We start from the raw sequence: 14,692 nt of genomic DNA, 5'->3' as shown, positions 1-14,692 counted from the left end.
ACCCCATAGACATCCAACGCTAGAAAATAAAACCTACCTCCCAAAGATAAACCCCAAGAAAACAGATCCAATTCCCAAGCTAGATTAACCACCTTCCCAATCCGTACAAGTCAGTACCAGTTCCTATCCCAAAAACCACGCTAAGACAACAAGATCCTTACGAATCCACCTCCACATTTTAGCCTAAATCTCCACACGCGCAGGAGGTCCAACCGTCGGCTACTTGCTTGACCTGGGGGCCAAATTCTCCTTCTACCAATCGATGCCACTTTTGCCACGCATGTATAATTACGATCTTCAATATGCAGGATGGTCTCTGGTGGTACCGTGGTTAAGCAATGGACTACAGAGTAATAGAAATTGGGTTCTGGGTTTATGGGAGATGGATTATGGGTCGGGTTGTCTTTGGTATGTCTTACATTGTGTATTCTTTGGTTACATTTGCTGTGTGCACTGTGTACAGGTACAATGGAGGGGTTCTTGAATGGGGTGACATGTGTGAAAGGGATTTCGAGAGAAGAATAGTACTGAATGCGCAACATTCGTCTAGTAAGGCTCAAGTAGGTTTGTGGGTGGATAAGGAAGCGAATTGAGTTCTGACTTCGGGTTTTCCGAGACGTTGGACTAATGGAGTTACTACGCTGAGCTCAGATTGCCAACGGGGCTGCCAGTAGTAGCAGAATTGTTAGGTATTTGTTTAGCGAGCTCTTGCTTGCTGCGCCGGTGGCTAGCGGTGGTTGGTTCGATGAAGATGAGGACGGTGACGTGGTTCCTGTCACGGGTTTGGATGTAGGGTTTGATGTGCTGTTATCCTTGTGGATGGAGGTGGTCGTAGGTAAGGTGTCGGGGACTGAGGATGTTATTGAGGCTGTGGCGTAGACTTTGGAAATAGTTGGTAGAGTGGCTGCGGAAAGAACTTGGAAGGATTGGAAGGTCAGTTTGAGTCTTCAGGGAGAGTCACCCGAGTATACAGGGGTAGAAGGTCATCTTTTAGGATAGCAAGTGCGAAATGGCTAAATGAAAGTGACGAATGGTAGGCTAACCTGTAGAAGAGTATGTTGTCACAGCCCCCGAGCTGTCGCCCTTGACACTTCCATCAATTGCCTTGATAGACTTCCATGAACCGGACTTATCCGTATACTCGTACGCAGAGCCAGAGGAGTAGTCTGTGACCTTGATAGATTTCACGTACATGGTATAAGGTCCTTTCGAATAGTCAACTTGGCCGCCAGCCCATTCTAGCGATTAAGCTTAGTTAGTAGTGCATAAAGTAAGGCTAAGAATCCATAGGTCGTACCAATTGTTCCTGGGGAATTAGAAGGATCCCCAGCAGCCCAAGGGCCAACCTTGATGAAACAGGGCGTCTGCGGATACTGTCCGTTGGCGTTCTTTTCCTCTAATGTACGAACTGTATTACCGTCAATCTGCCAGAGAATCCGGTTACTATCCCAATCGATAGTATAAGTCTTGAACGTATTATGGTTCCCGGGATCGGGGTGAAAGGCACCACGGTCATAGGTGGTGGTGTCGCCTTTTCCAAAGTAGTTCGTCTGAACCTGGGCGTTGTCCCCTCCAAGCCACTCCCAGTCTATCTCATCCAGACAGTCTGATTGAAGGACTGCACTGCTGACTATCCCAGGACCCGGTGCAGCTTTGATAGTGAATTCAACACGACCAAACATGATATAGAAGTCGGACTGGAGCACAGGGCCGTCCAGCTTCTTTGCAACCGTCAAGGCCACGCCATCCTTATCCTGGGTGACAGTTCCAACAGACTTCCATCTATTCGGGAGAGACTTGGTAAGATCAAATGTAGCTGAGGTTCCAAAGGCAGGATCTTTGGGGCAGTCTGTCAAAGTTAGATCGTCGATCTAGGACTGCCATACTAAATGTCACTCACTAGCCTTTGTAGGGTTGCACGAAGTGAAGGTTTGAGCATCTGCCAGATAAGGCAGCATCAAGATGGTCATGGCCATGGCCATGATGTAGCATGAGAAACTCCTACTGTGTGCGAACATTGTTTCGCCCATTTGGATAGTCGAAATGAGTGTGATACCAGGGACTATCTCTCTGGCGATAAGGTTGCTTAAATATGACGATAGATGACAAGTCTAAGAGAGTTGTATAACAAAAAGATTCGTTACTTCCGGGTCTTCTATTATAGACCATGGTTCAGAAAGTGAATTCGCCGGTCATACCCGGCTATTTTTAGTCGGGGAGCTGGGTCATCTGAAGCCAAGTTGAACTTCACTGTACACCTTGTACATTCACTGAATGACGGCCAGCAGAATGCCTCGGCTTAACTAAAATGGGACTGTGTTCAAGTAAGTAAACCCAAGTATAAGAGCACACTGTTGCCGTTGGTAAGACTTTATCTACAACCTCAACATGCCGTATATGCTATGCTACTCGGGTATTCTTGTGACACTGTGACGGGATTCCAGGGGATTCTGTCTGCTCTACTGCTCTTGTCTACTTTCTAATAGAGCTCTGGTTACAATGTTCAATAATTGGTAGTAGACAGCTCCACCTTCCTTTTCTCCTGAATGGTATATACTACATGCTCGTTTCATCTGTTGGTTTCGGTAGAACAAAGCTCGCGTGAGCCGATACGAAACTCTATCGTTCTGTCCAGCTCTAAGCTCTGGAGTAAGTATGATCAAGCGACTTCGCATCCATCAACCTCATCTGACACATCTAAGTGGCTAGTGCATTCTTGATTGAGTTACGGCAACCCACGTGTGGTCTTCCGTAAGAAAGTTTCTTGAGGAATGTAGGCGTTCACTTCGGTTCCAAAAGCTATGAGGATCAGAGTCTCATCTGGATGTATTTAAGCAAGGGGTTTCCGAGATGACCGCATGGAGAATGAGAATCGAATTTTATTAACTCTGAATTGAGGTCGTCTGTAGTATTTACATCTCGGAGGGTTTTGGACAGGGGTTTTTTTTTAAAGTTATATAGTACAGTTCTATAGTACAGTGCAAGAGAGTAAGACACTTCTGAAACATCCACTATGTTTTTAATGCATTGTATGCTTTTTGAAACAATCTAATGGAATTGATTGTAAATTCCAAATTCCTTCTGTAGGGTTTCACAAAGTCATTCATTGTGTTGGTAACTCATGTGACCCCCTGTTGGGCAAAGTGTCACGTTTCAAGAGAAACAAACAACAAACCACCCGCATTGTTGGAAGTTGATTTGTGACAAGTCATTCTGGTGTGAGCCGAAAAGAGAAAACGTCTCGTCTCTTCTCCCCAAAAGATTTTCCGCCCACACAAAAAGATCTCCGGTGGCCGATCAATGTGCGAAGGTCCTTGCAGGAGGATTTAATGCAGTGTGATTGGACAATTCAACCGGGTTGGGGAGGAGGGGGAAAAGATGACAGGGACAACGTTTGTCCTTGTAAGACGAGACACGCAGCCTCGCGTCAGCTGAGATAGCCTTGCAGCACCTTTTCTCCCCTTTCATCCAAATTCCACCATGTTTTCGGACCTGTCATCCGTCACGGAAAATGCCATCTTTTCAACCCCTATCTCACAACGCGGTCGCAGCTTTCCGTCGCAATCTGACATTCTGCTCCGAATCAAACTATCAACAGCTTCGCGACAGATAAATAATTAATATTTGAATCGCTCGTATGCTGGTGGCGGATTTGCCCCCGGTTTCCCCATGTCACATCCACTCGTGGCAGCAGTGTGGGAACAGTTACGGCGTCGTGACATAACCAATATCGTGAGGGAAATTATCGGCGAACATGCTACGGATGTCGCCATCTTTCAAGCGGAGGATGCTTCCGATGTCGCGAAAGTCGAGCATCTAATGCACGCTGTGTTCTGGATCAAAGCTATTTTTGACTTGCAGAGAACCTATCTACAGGGGTTGACGAATTTCGATGATGGCCACCCCTCCTCCACTTCATACCTCCTCCCCTCTGAAGTGATTTTCTCGACCCTCATGTACCTAGTGCAGGTGAAGCCGAAGTTGTTCCCGTACAGCAAAGCAACCACCCCCGAGCTGGTCAAATATAGACACTTTCTCGCCCTCACGTTACTCGCCGGTGCGCGACTGCTTCTGTTGCGAGGTCAAAGCATTCCCCATGAGATGAAATTCAATCTGGAACGTGCGATCAGGAAAGCCTGGCAAGACTCGGAGCTGCCTGGCGCAGAGAGGTTTATGGTCAGCAATTTGCTGCCCAACGTCATCGATAGTATAGAATCCTCGGATTCGTCCTCTAAAAGTCATATGTTTTCCCCTGCGTCGCACGGAAGTAATCCTAAATTCACTGCCATGGAACCTGTAAGTTCTAACACGCATCTCTGTAAGCCCTCCCGGGAACAAGTTCGGCTTACGCATGATAGAACTCATTACTGGGGAATACAGAGACTCTGACAGACCTTTTGACGGGACTTCTGAAGAAAAACACCGATCAGATGACTCCCTTTTTATCTTTGTTTGACATGCTATGGGCCGCCGAGGCGACAATGGTACAGTCTCATATAGATCGCCGCCGGTTGTCCCAAGAACAAGGGCATAGCCTAGTTGCGGCACTGGACGTGGACGATATCTTTGATCACGCGCGAGAGAACAAACTGAAACTGGCGAAGACAGTTTTAGCAGCGTTCAATGATGAATTCACGGCACCCCCGCTACAAATACTTGCGACAGTTGTGCTAAGCCAGAATGCCGAAGCTCATCCACCCCTCCAAACACGACGAATCCGGGATACTTGGGCTCAGCTATCTCGTATTAGGGAAATCTGCGAAACATCCCTGAGTCATCTGGTGAGATGGCTTATCAACCGTAGAGTCCAACTGTGGGGTTGCAACGGAGAGCTAGAGGCTACCTCGCACCACTATCAACAGAATCTCACAGAGTGGTTGCAGCTTTCACCCCTCCAAGAAGCGAATCAACCAAATCGTCAAGATGAAGTACTTTACAATGTGGATTGCCCTGCTGCGCATTCGGTCCCCAGATCATTATTGGAAGAGCGGATGGATAAAAATGCTTGCGAGGTATGCGAATCCCCTCATAACGCCATCACTCAATCGTTCCATCATAATAACGGTAGAGGTTCAACACTTCCATAGCAATTACGAGCCAACGCTCAAACCCTCACACTGAATATTTACTGCCCTTTGTGTCCAACAAACACGAAAATACAACATGCACGGATGGTGGAACCTGCCAGGCTTTCCCAAACACGCATTGGCTTCGAATCGGGCAGTATCAGAAGCTACTCCTTTCCTGAATCCATGTCTCAAAACACGACCTCCTCGAGCTCCCTTAGTCACTCCACTAGCCATTCATCCGTGCGTATAGACTCAGGCGACGGGACATGGAGTCCAATCTCGCCTGCGACTTTCAAGCCAGTATTCAGTGCGATGAATAACAAATATTCTCCTACTACACCCTCGGACCCACAGAACTCATTTTTAGCGCGTGCTAAAACCGATAATTTATATGAGAAATCCAGCACAAGGTCATTCCCGCGAGAACTGAAAAATGTCTCTCTACCCTTTTCCACCGGTTCTTCCCTGTTTCGACGGGTATCAGTGAAGAAGAACCATTTACCTCGTGAGCCCAGATTCTGCTTTTCCGCGTCAGGCCGAAGCCTTCTTCTTTGGGGTGTTGGAAGTAATTGGGTGGCCAGGTTTGAGACACCCAGTGCCGGAGCGCAGAAGCCAAGAAGTCACCGATATGATGTTTCCGGCGTGCAATACGTTGCCGCCGGAGACCAGCGCTGCGCGGTAATAGCTGCTGTTGGAGAGGTAATATGGACCTTCGCTCATCTACCTTGAAGCAATTTGGCCAGAACTGACAACACAAACAGCATTACGAGCTTCTGGTATTCAAGGGGTTTGGCCTCAGTGCCGAAGCTCATTTGCCGATCGAGATACACAACCCATCCCTACCTCCGATCCATATGGTTATGTCTCGCGACGATCGATACATTGCATTTACCCTCAAAAACGAAGTTCGAGTTTACGAAATTATTGCGGGCGGCATTGTAAGAGTCTCATTTGGGGATACCGGAGACCCCAGCGCGTCTCTGTATGAGATGAATCCGGCGCCAACGCACATAGCATCGCCCCTAGGAAACGACGGTACTCCTGGGCAAGAAGCGATCATTGAAAGAAAGCTACAGTTCTCAGTGGACGGGAAATATTTTGTCATTGCGACGCACCTTACCGACTACAATGCCTATGTTGATGTGTGGGACTTGTCCCTCAAACGGTGGGATACTGTCCCTGGTAAATCACAGTCGTTTAGGCTTTCTCACGTATGTCTCTCGAGATTCTCCCTTTTTCCTTTGCACGAGTGACTAACAATACAAGCGAACGACTAATAACAAAGACCTCACCTGTGTGTTTTACGATAATGTTCACCATGCAGTTCTCTTACCCGCCTACTTCGAAAAGGAATTCCCGAAATCATCCTCCGTCACCGATAAAGACATGCTGAAAGACCCAAATAGCACCCGCATCACGCACGCAGCCCAATCCGCCTCGGGGTCGCAGTTTGCAATTGCGAACGGCATGAACCAGATATACCTGTTCGATTCCAATACTAATGGGTCTACGCGTGTGTCTCGGATGAAGAAAGCCTCACATAAGATCAGTTCGTCAGTTTTCCGACCCGGTTACTTGAGCTTGGCCTTCCCACAGGACGACGAGGTACAGCTTTTCTGGATGGACAATGGGAAATTGATGCTCCGGACGGTGCGATTGCACGAGGGGGCCCAGACATCTAAAGATTATGATTTGCGCTCTGATTTTGACCGGCTGATCCTTGAACGGCCCACGGCTGATGCGCAATTCCGGCGAGCTTCACTGCTCTCCAAACAACAAAGCTCTGAGTTGGATGGGTACATATCCATAACCAGCAAGCTAGCTGAGCTACCATCAACATGATGATCGAAGAAGATACCAAGGCTGATTCCACATTAATTCTTGGGCATAAGATCATAGAGGATCGAGTATAAATCAATAATAAATATAATATTTCTGCATTCAGCACACATTCCTTCATTGTACTCTCGTATGTGGACTACACGGACTAGCAGTAGTTTGATTCGAGAACGGTAAAAGTCGATGCCTGAGGACGTTCATCTGGATCATGCCCGTCATTACCAAGACCGGACTAGTGCGGGGGAGCTTCCCCGGAATAATCGAGGTCCCGAGTCCCGAGGGGGTTCCATGATGATCGATCGTCACTTTGAAAACATCAGAGACGAAAAGAGCAAATCAGTCAGTTACAAGAGGTTACTAGAGGTATGTCCTTTGCTATTGGAGACCATCAGTGACTCTGCCGTGCCAAAAGTCAGCTTCGTTCAGTTCCCTCTGTCCCTCTGGTGGATCGTGCGGGTGATCGACCGTCGGAGCTTCTGCAGCTTGTCAAAGTCCAGTACCTGAGATTGCGTGCAGCTGGAATGAGCTAATATTCGCATTGACTTTTAGAAAATTCGGTGCAGATTACTTTCCATCCCAAGCAACGCCTACAGTAAGGGGTTCAAGGCCTTTGCCGTGTCGACGCAAGTCAAACCGGCTTTGGTATATATATGCCTTCAAGACGACGTCATCAATCCGTTCATTCTTACGCGGACCGTCTCGGGAACTCTAGAGTAGTTCGAGTCTGAACAACAACCTCCCTCTTCCCCTTTCATTTCATTGTCCCCTACACGACACTTATCGTCATGTCTCAGTCCGAGATTCGCGATGCCCGTCGGCCCTCTCAGGCCGAGAATCAGACCATTCTCAAATCTGAGATCCCTTTGAAAGAGCGCTTTTTCCGTTACTTTCAACATGAGATCACTGGTATGACCTAGTTGATGGACTGTGATCCTATGTGCACAGTCGGAGATCATCTGACACCCGTGCTTCCTATAGCTCTGCAAGAACAGATGGACCGTCTCGCGGATACCTCTCTTGTGGGAGGAGAACGGACGGATGCGACCGACCACTGCCTAGCTGGCATTGCCCGATTGTCCAACGAAGTCAAGGACGCAGCGAGCTATATCCCCACATATGATCAGCGCATATATGCGGAAGTAGGTTGAATAATATCGCCTTGACGCGTGTCTTGTATTGATCCATCATCTAGGCTATCAAGGCCCTCCAGGATAAGCTAGTTGAGACTCGGGCGACGGTCGAGCCGCGCCCTAAGTTCAGCTTCAAGACTAAGAAAAATGCTTCGGCAATTTCCTTGTCTGATGCGGCCAACATAGTTTATCATGGTCGGAGTATGCCTGGATACCTCTCGCCGGGAACATCCTCAGTGGATTCATCCGCCGCTCAGACCCCCAATTATCCCTCTACGCCGTTGAATGAGCCGGATCGTATCCTGCAACCAAGAGCAGAAATTGCCCCGACTTCTTTCCCAGCTCTCCCGACCATTGATGTGGACGACGGTGAAGACAAGTCGAGGAACGAGAAGGGTAAGGCCTTTGCGGCCACTGCTGTGTCATCTGTGTCCGTGAACAACCATGTTGGGCTCCATATCATGCTTCCATCCTCCGGTTCGACGGCTACAGTGCCTGCCTCTATCACGTCCTTACGCCATTGCGTCGTGGACATGTCCATCCCCACTGCCAACGGCAAGCCCTACGCCAGTCTAACGATCAAGGGCGTCAAAGAGAGCCTGCTAGTTTGCGGACAGATTAACGGTCCAGCCCACATCACCGATGTGGAAAACACTACCATCGTAGTGACCTGCCGCCAATTCCGCATGCACAACTGTTCTAACGTGGATGTGTACCTGAGCGCATCCAGCAACCCGATTATTGAGGACTGCACCAATATTCGATTTGCCCAGATACCAAGAGTATACGTATGTGACTAGTAATTCTGCCTTTCACTGCAACCCCGCTAACACATGCCCTTGCAGGCTTTGGACCATGACCACCCGGACAGTGAAGACCACTGGAGCCAGGTTGAAGATTTCAAATGGATCAAGCCCGAACCCAGCCCTAATTGGAGTTTGATTCCTCGTGAGAGCGCGGTCCCCGAGGAAGTATGGGCTGAAATCGTTCCTGGTGGCCCAGGATGGTCCCTAGACGACATTCTACGCGCGATTAACATTGCCAACTAGTGACTACTTTTCACACCTGGCATGCAAATATTCTGTCATAGGTTATGAAACGTTTGACGCAGATAACGCACTTTGACTAGGGATCTCTACACCATTTAGTCGATCCATCTGGTTGCCATTATGTTCTCGTTCAGTTCGGAGGCCGAGTTGTCTCCTTTATCACATGTCAGTTGACTTTCTAATTTACTATGCTATGAAATTCCTGTGAACTGCGCACATCAAGATTGCATTTATGGAACGGGGCGTTTTTGGCCAACCCATCTCTTTCCACTCTTACTCTTTCGCTTGTACTTGTATATGGTGCAGGCATCAATCAGAACACCGACAGCATGTCGGTTATTACATATTGTTAATTCATTGCTTCAATGCTTTAATGGACATAATCATGAACAACAAAATCGATCTACCAATCTATCAAGGAATATATACACACATATTAAAATCCTTAGAATTCCACCTTGAAGACCAGAACCTGGTTATCAATGTTGTAACCCGATTCATCGGCGTACTTGTAACGCCCAAAGTTCATGTGCCCTATTGGTAAGTAAAATATCATCTGGTCAGCCAACGTCTTCACAGACACATTCACACCAGGAAGGAAAGACTCACCATCCTGCGTCATAAAATCATTATCACTGAAGCTGAACAAGAAATACTCTGTCTTGGACGAGCCACGCTTGTGCTGTTCCGGCTCAACAGGAACAAGCGCAAAGCTCTCCCACTTCTCATTCAACAGCAACGCATCCTGCGGTCCACCATTATGAAGCCCGAACTTGGCCAGCTCGGACTCAACATTATAATCCAGGAATGAGCAGTACTCCACCGGGGTAATGTCATCCTTCAACACCCCCTTGGACGAAGCAACACTGGCCCCAACACTATCATACGTGCCCTTCAAATCCGTCGTCGAATTGCCAATCGAAACCACATCCGCATGTCGATACACAGACCTCGTCTCATCCTGTCCATGCCCGAACCCAGAATCCCGCGAAAGAACCAAAAAGTCCCCAGTAGGAAGCATATGCACCTCGGACTGCGACGCCACCACCGATTCATTCTTCGTATAATCCTCATACTTCGGCAACAGCACAACATACTCATGCTTGTATACCGGCTTCCCAGAAGAAGAAGAAGAAGAAGAAGAAGAAATATCATACTCCAGAAGACGGGCTGGCTGCCGATTCTTCTTCTTCGGCCCGCCCTCCTGGTTCAACGCAGACTGCATCATAGTGTACAACGTCTTTCCGTCAGGGGATATAGTCAACGCCTCCAACCCCTGGTTATTGTTCCGTCCGGACTGCGGATCCTCCGGGTTAATCTCCAGCTCGGGGTTATACACCGGCGGACTAGCCGCGCTGAAACTCAATGTCCCATTCCGACGGGGTAGGATCGCTTCCGGCGGCTGAATCGCCAGGATCATCTTCCCCTCTTTACTGAATTTGTACACGTACGGCCCGTACTCATCCGACACCCAGAACCCACCGTCGTTGTCAATGGCTAGACCCTCCGGGTCCAGGGAGATACGCTGCCCGCCGGGTCCTTCGCCGCCGAAGCCGTCACCGACATAGGTGGCTGCCGGCAGCGGCGGGTAGCCTGGGTAGGATGCGGCGCCGGTTACATCGGGGTCGAGACCGGTGGTGGGGAGGTCGTCGGGGCCGGTGAGGAGGATTGTGTCGAGGTATTTTAGGTGCAGGTTAGGGGGGGAGGGGGTTTGGGCGGAGGCGTTGCGTGCGAGGGTGAGTGTTAGGGCGATTTTGTGGATGCGTGGTTGGAAGTTTAGGGTTCCGTTTGTGTTCCTGGATATATGTGTTCGTTGGTATTCATTCAATTGGAGTTTGTATGTTGGGGAGTAGGTTATATGTACCAGCCACGGTCAGGTAGAGCGTAGACAATCCCTGAGTAGGTGTTTTTGTCTGTTCGGCGCCAGGAATCTGGCTCAATGGCTATGGAGCTGCCAATTCCGCCGATTGTGTCGCCATACTTGTCGGTTGCGTTGGAAGGGATGAATCCGTAACCTTCCAGACCAGTGTATGCGTATGTTGTACCGCCGCAGGTAGTCTGGTTGACGATGTGGGATTTGGGTCGGAGGGCTGTTGCTGCTGCTGCTGCTGCTGCCGTCCAGGGCAGTGCAGTCAATACTATGGATAATTTCATGGGGATTTTAGAGAGTGTGGACAATTGAGTACTAGATGATAAGAATTATGAAAGTAATGAGAGCATTGGGAAGGAAATATATAACTTGTTTTCTCAGGTATGTACATGTGGGAAAGAAAGACAATTAATAAATATCCGACATAGGGTTCATGCCTAGTTCGTTAACATTTTTCTCTGTACCTGGCTGAATGTAGTCACAGTCACAGCTGATTGAACATGCTCCAAAATACCGAGATAGGCCAAGATCAACGTGCTGGAAGGTCTCCTTCCCATTCGCTCGGGGCTTTGAATTACTTACATCCTGTCAGGCCAATGGCGTTGCGGGGTACCCTTTCCGATGGTTTTAGTCTATAAACTAAATCTATACCCTATCACAACTTGAATTAAGTACTATGATATGCACGTGGGCTTTTTACCGTGAGTTTCGGCTACTAGTACTCGGTACTCACTCTATGTTGATGCCTGAGGTGTTGTTGCGGGCTGACTGCTTTGAGCTTGAGCCCTACTAGAATTCTCTTGGAGAGGTAGATGTCATTGTATGTATACACAAGGTGTTTAGTAGACAAATTATAATATATTCTAAATGTTTACTGTTTAGAGTGTGTTAATGCTCTAAATTATAAGTGTATAAGACCACTCTGACATGTCCCAGTAGACATATTCCTAGCTGGATCAAAGAGAGAGTGATAACTAGATAGCATACAAATAGATCAATGTTGGGGGAAGATGGCGATGTTCGGGTTCGTTTCAGCCAGCCACCTTATAGATTATGATCCAAATTCAAGAAGGCAGGAAACTAGATCCGCCCTTTTTATATCTCCTGTCGGGCTTCGTTACAAATATAGACTAAATCTGTAGACTGTTCATTATTTTCTACTATGATCTGCACGCTTTGCCATCACTCTATATTCATGCCTTAGATATCGTGGCGGGATTGGTAGTTTGAGCCCTATTTCTCTAATGGGGGTAAATACCATTTTGTCTTCGAACTGTTTAGTGGACTAAATACTAAAGACTAATAATTATCGAATTAATGACTGTGTGAGAGCTTGGTCTTGCCTTATATAACCTACACCCGTGGTATATGCACATGATGAGCATAGATATGCATATACTGGCAGTTTGCATCTAGATCTGAATAGTGCCCGAAATCCAATTATATTATAAGGTATGTGACATATGAGACTTGATCCGAGTAATTTGTAACGTCATTGTACCCTTGCACAGCTACAGCACCCAAAGGTAACTGAAAAGCCTACACTGTCTGTCGTTCTATGGCTTTTGTATCAGGTCGGCAATCCTCCTCACCCCTCGCATGCTCCGGTATCCACACATGCAGGCAATGGCATGCCGCGGACGAAACCACATGAAAGAATATTTCCTCCTGGTCCGGCGCAAGTTCATTATGCTTCTCTTTTGTGCCAGTTTCTTCTCCCATCGCCCTTGTAACGAAAAGCGCTGGTTTGAGCAATATATATGATCTATTGTTACAGTTAATTATCAACCAAGACCAGTAAAGAGTTAATAGGACCCTGACTTACCCCAACCTCAGTCACAAAGCCAAGTAGGGCTTGGAAGACAGGCTCGCTCCCCTCAGGTTCCGCATAATCCGCAAGAGCTTGGAAGCTCACGGCCAAGTCGCCGTACAGCTATTCCCATGAAAAAGGGCATCGATTGGATTATACTAAACGCAATGCACAAGGTGGAGAGTAGACTTACATAAAACATCCCACGCACAAGCTCGTTCATCTCATCGGGGTCTGACTTTTCTATTCCCCCATCGGCGGATGCCTCTTATTTAACACTGTCGTGAACTTCCTGCATTTGATTCTTGAGCCCCACTAGATTGTTAATTAGAGTCTTTTGATAACCTTCAATGCTAACGTTGATTGTCAGCCTTTCTTGCTACGGTGGACGGATTTTATGGGGTCTGCACACCTCCAATTATTAACAGCAAAGTCCAACATCGTCATTAACTTTTCGACGGCATCCAGTGCCTTCTTTGCCTGAGACATGTTTGGCCTTGTAGAAAGTGATGGGGGAAATGTTCTTGTAAGGAGAGATCGGTGGCTATAGAAAGCAATGAGGGTTGATCCAGTGTTTCTTCATAGTGGATCCATGTTGACCGCGAGTTCCTAGCGCCTACGCGTTCCTTTGTCAGGTAAACAGTCCATGCCTACTACTTTTGAGGCAAATCCCATCTTATATACAGAGTATAGGCGGCTTTTACTCTCCAAGTACTCAGCTTTATCAATCCCACTTCTTAAGTCCTTGTAAGCTTTGATCGAACAATTTGACCATGAGACTAAGGCAAGACCAGTACTGTCCTACCGCATGGCGCAAAGTACTGAACATCTGCAGTAGTCTTTCATTTATGATGCTTTCTCTGAGTTACATTAGCAAAAATGATGGATCTAAACCTCATAGTGGGTATCCCAGATCTATACTCATTACAGAAATAATGGAATCATCCAGGGTCTGGGGATCGATAAGACAAAAAGACGCAAGACGATTATCCTAGCACTGCAGACTGCAGTACATATCACACCTGATGAAGGACAATCATGTCCACCAAAGTCGAACTTCATTTCTTGTCGTGCGCTGTAGTAGGATCGCATAACACGGCAATCTGCAAAATTTAGTACCCCATGCCACCATAGCTGTCTGAGCTTCCCATGTCATCATATCCATACGAGCTTCCCATATTTCCATAGCTATCTGAGCTCCCCGAATCAATCACACTCGGTGGACTTTCTATCGAGCTTCCCTGGCCGCTCATACTGTTTTCGTTCCCATATGAACTCCCCATGCCACTTGAGCTACCAAACAGACTTCCCATCAAGCTCCCAATTGGACTATCCGAGCCAGTGAGACTACCCGAGCTTCCATAAGGATTGCCATATGAGCTTCCAGTATGGCCAGCCGAACTGCCCGAGCTTCCATACGGGCTTCCTGAGCTGCCGGATGGACTCCCCATTGAACTTTCCATGGAACTACCAGGGCCAGTCAGACTGCCGGAACTTCCAAACGGGCTTCCCATTGTGTTTCCCATAGTTCCTGAGTTGCCCATAGAACTGCTAGGACCGGTCAGGCTGCCCGAGTTTCCGGAGGGGCTTCCCATGTTACTCGAACTTCCCATGTTACTTGAGGACCCCATTGGGTTTGAGCCACTTGGGTTGTTCGAGCTTGGTGTGCCATTTGAGCCACCTGAGTTGGATCCCGATGAGCCGGTTTTACCAGATTGGCCAGATTGGCCAGATTGGCTAGACTGACCAGACTGACCGGACTGACTGGATTGACCGGATTGACCTCCACAACCAAGAAACACAGCTATATTAAGTTAGTATCTGCTAAAGATACTCCCGAGCGACATAAACCCAACCCGGATACAACCAAAGAAAAGAAGAAAGAAAGAAAGAAAAAAAAAAAAGAAAAAGAAAAAGAAAAAGAA

General features: G+C 47.7%; 5 protein-coding genes across 5 annotated transcripts; 2 read left to right on the top strand and 3 right to left on the bottom strand.

The window, feature by feature from the left end:
• Nucleotides 1–647: 647 nt before the first annotated feature.
• On the bottom strand, nt 648–1,982 carry BDV27DRAFT_164499 (glycoside hydrolase family 16 protein; the record flags this gene model as incomplete). The annotated part of the gene is made up of 4 exons (XM_032073708.1): nt 648–916; nt 1,044–1,238; nt 1,298–1,849; nt 1,901–1,982. 4 exons carry the CDS (start codon nt 1,980–1,982, stop codon nt 648–650), a joined length of 1,098 nt encoding a protein of 365 aa, XP_031920543.1.
• A 1,395-nt stretch (nt 1,983–3,377) lies between these two features.
• BDV27DRAFT_139295 (uncharacterized protein) lies at nt 3,378–7,018 on the top strand. Its single transcript, XM_032069423.1, has 5 exons — nt 3,378–4,296; nt 4,359–5,012; nt 5,088–5,768; nt 5,831–6,280; nt 6,336–7,018. The coding sequence occupies exons 1-5, from the start codon at nt 3,670–3,672 to the stop codon at nt 6,909–6,911; spliced, it is 2,988 nt and encodes a 995-aa protein (XP_031920542.1). The 5' UTR covers nt 3,378–3,669; the 3' UTR covers nt 6,912–7,018.
• A 223-nt stretch (nt 7,019–7,241) lies between these two features.
• On the top strand, nt 7,242–9,518 carry BDV27DRAFT_139293 (putative tubulin-specific chaperone c). The gene is made up of 5 exons (XM_032069422.1): nt 7,242–7,271; nt 7,458–7,814; nt 7,887–8,047; nt 8,101–8,826; nt 8,884–9,518. Exons 2-5 carry the CDS (start codon nt 7,694–7,696, stop codon nt 9,085–9,087), a joined length of 1,212 nt encoding a protein of 403 aa, XP_031920541.1. The 5' UTR covers nt 7,242–7,271; nt 7,458–7,693; the 3' UTR covers nt 9,088–9,518.
• Nucleotides 9,519–9,532: 14 nt separating this feature from the next.
• BDV27DRAFT_170515 (esterase-like/phytase family protein) lies at nt 9,533–11,241 on the bottom strand (the record flags this gene model as incomplete). Its single annotated transcript, XM_032075315.1, has 3 exons — nt 9,533–9,621; nt 9,697–10,883; nt 10,952–11,241. The coding sequence occupies 3 exons, from the start codon at nt 11,239–11,241 to the stop codon at nt 9,533–9,535; spliced, it is 1,566 nt and encodes a 521-aa protein (XP_031920540.1).
• A 2,638-nt stretch (nt 11,242–13,879) lies between these two features.
• On the bottom strand, nt 13,880–14,380 carry BDV27DRAFT_164495 (uncharacterized protein; the record flags this gene model as incomplete). The annotated part of the gene is made up of 1 exon (XM_032073707.1): nt 13,880–14,380. One exon carries the CDS (start codon nt 14,378–14,380, stop codon nt 13,880–13,882), a length of 501 nt encoding a protein of 166 aa, XP_031920539.1.
• Between the last annotated feature and the right edge of the window lie 312 nt (nt 14,381–14,692).

The sequence above is a fragment of the Aspergillus caelatus genome (assembly GCF_009193585.1).
Source record: "Aspergillus caelatus strain CBS 763.97 unplaced genomic scaffold BDV27scaffold_453, whole genome shotgun sequence".
NCBI classification, from domain to species: Eukaryota; Fungi; Ascomycota; class Eurotiomycetes; order Eurotiales; family Aspergillaceae; genus Aspergillus; species Aspergillus caelatus.
This window is presented reverse-complemented; position numbering and strand designations above follow the sequence as displayed.

Coding starts and splice junctions, on each gene's coding strand:
- BDV27DRAFT_139293 (XM_032069422.1), top strand. CDS start 7,694: ATGTCTCAGTCCGAGATTCGCGATGCCCGTCGGCCCTCTCAGGCCGAG. Junction 7,815..7,886: donor CTTTCAACATGAGATCACTG/GTATGACCTAGT, acceptor TGCTTCCTATAG/CTCTGCAAGAACAGATGGAC. Junction 8,048..8,100: donor ATCAGCGCATATATGCGGAA/GTAGGTTGAATA, acceptor TCCATCATCTAG/GCTATCAAGGCCCTCCAGGA.
- BDV27DRAFT_139295 (XM_032069423.1), top strand. CDS start 3,670: ATGTCACATCCACTCGTGGCAGCAGTGTGGGAACAGTTACGGCGTCGT. Junction 5,013..5,087: donor TGGATAAAAATGCTTGCGAG/GTATGCGAATCC, acceptor ACACTTCCATAG/CAATTACGAGCCAACGCTCA. Junction 5,769..5,830: donor TAATAGCTGCTGTTGGAGAG/GTAATATGGACC, acceptor CAACACAAACAG/CATTACGAGCTTCTGGTATT.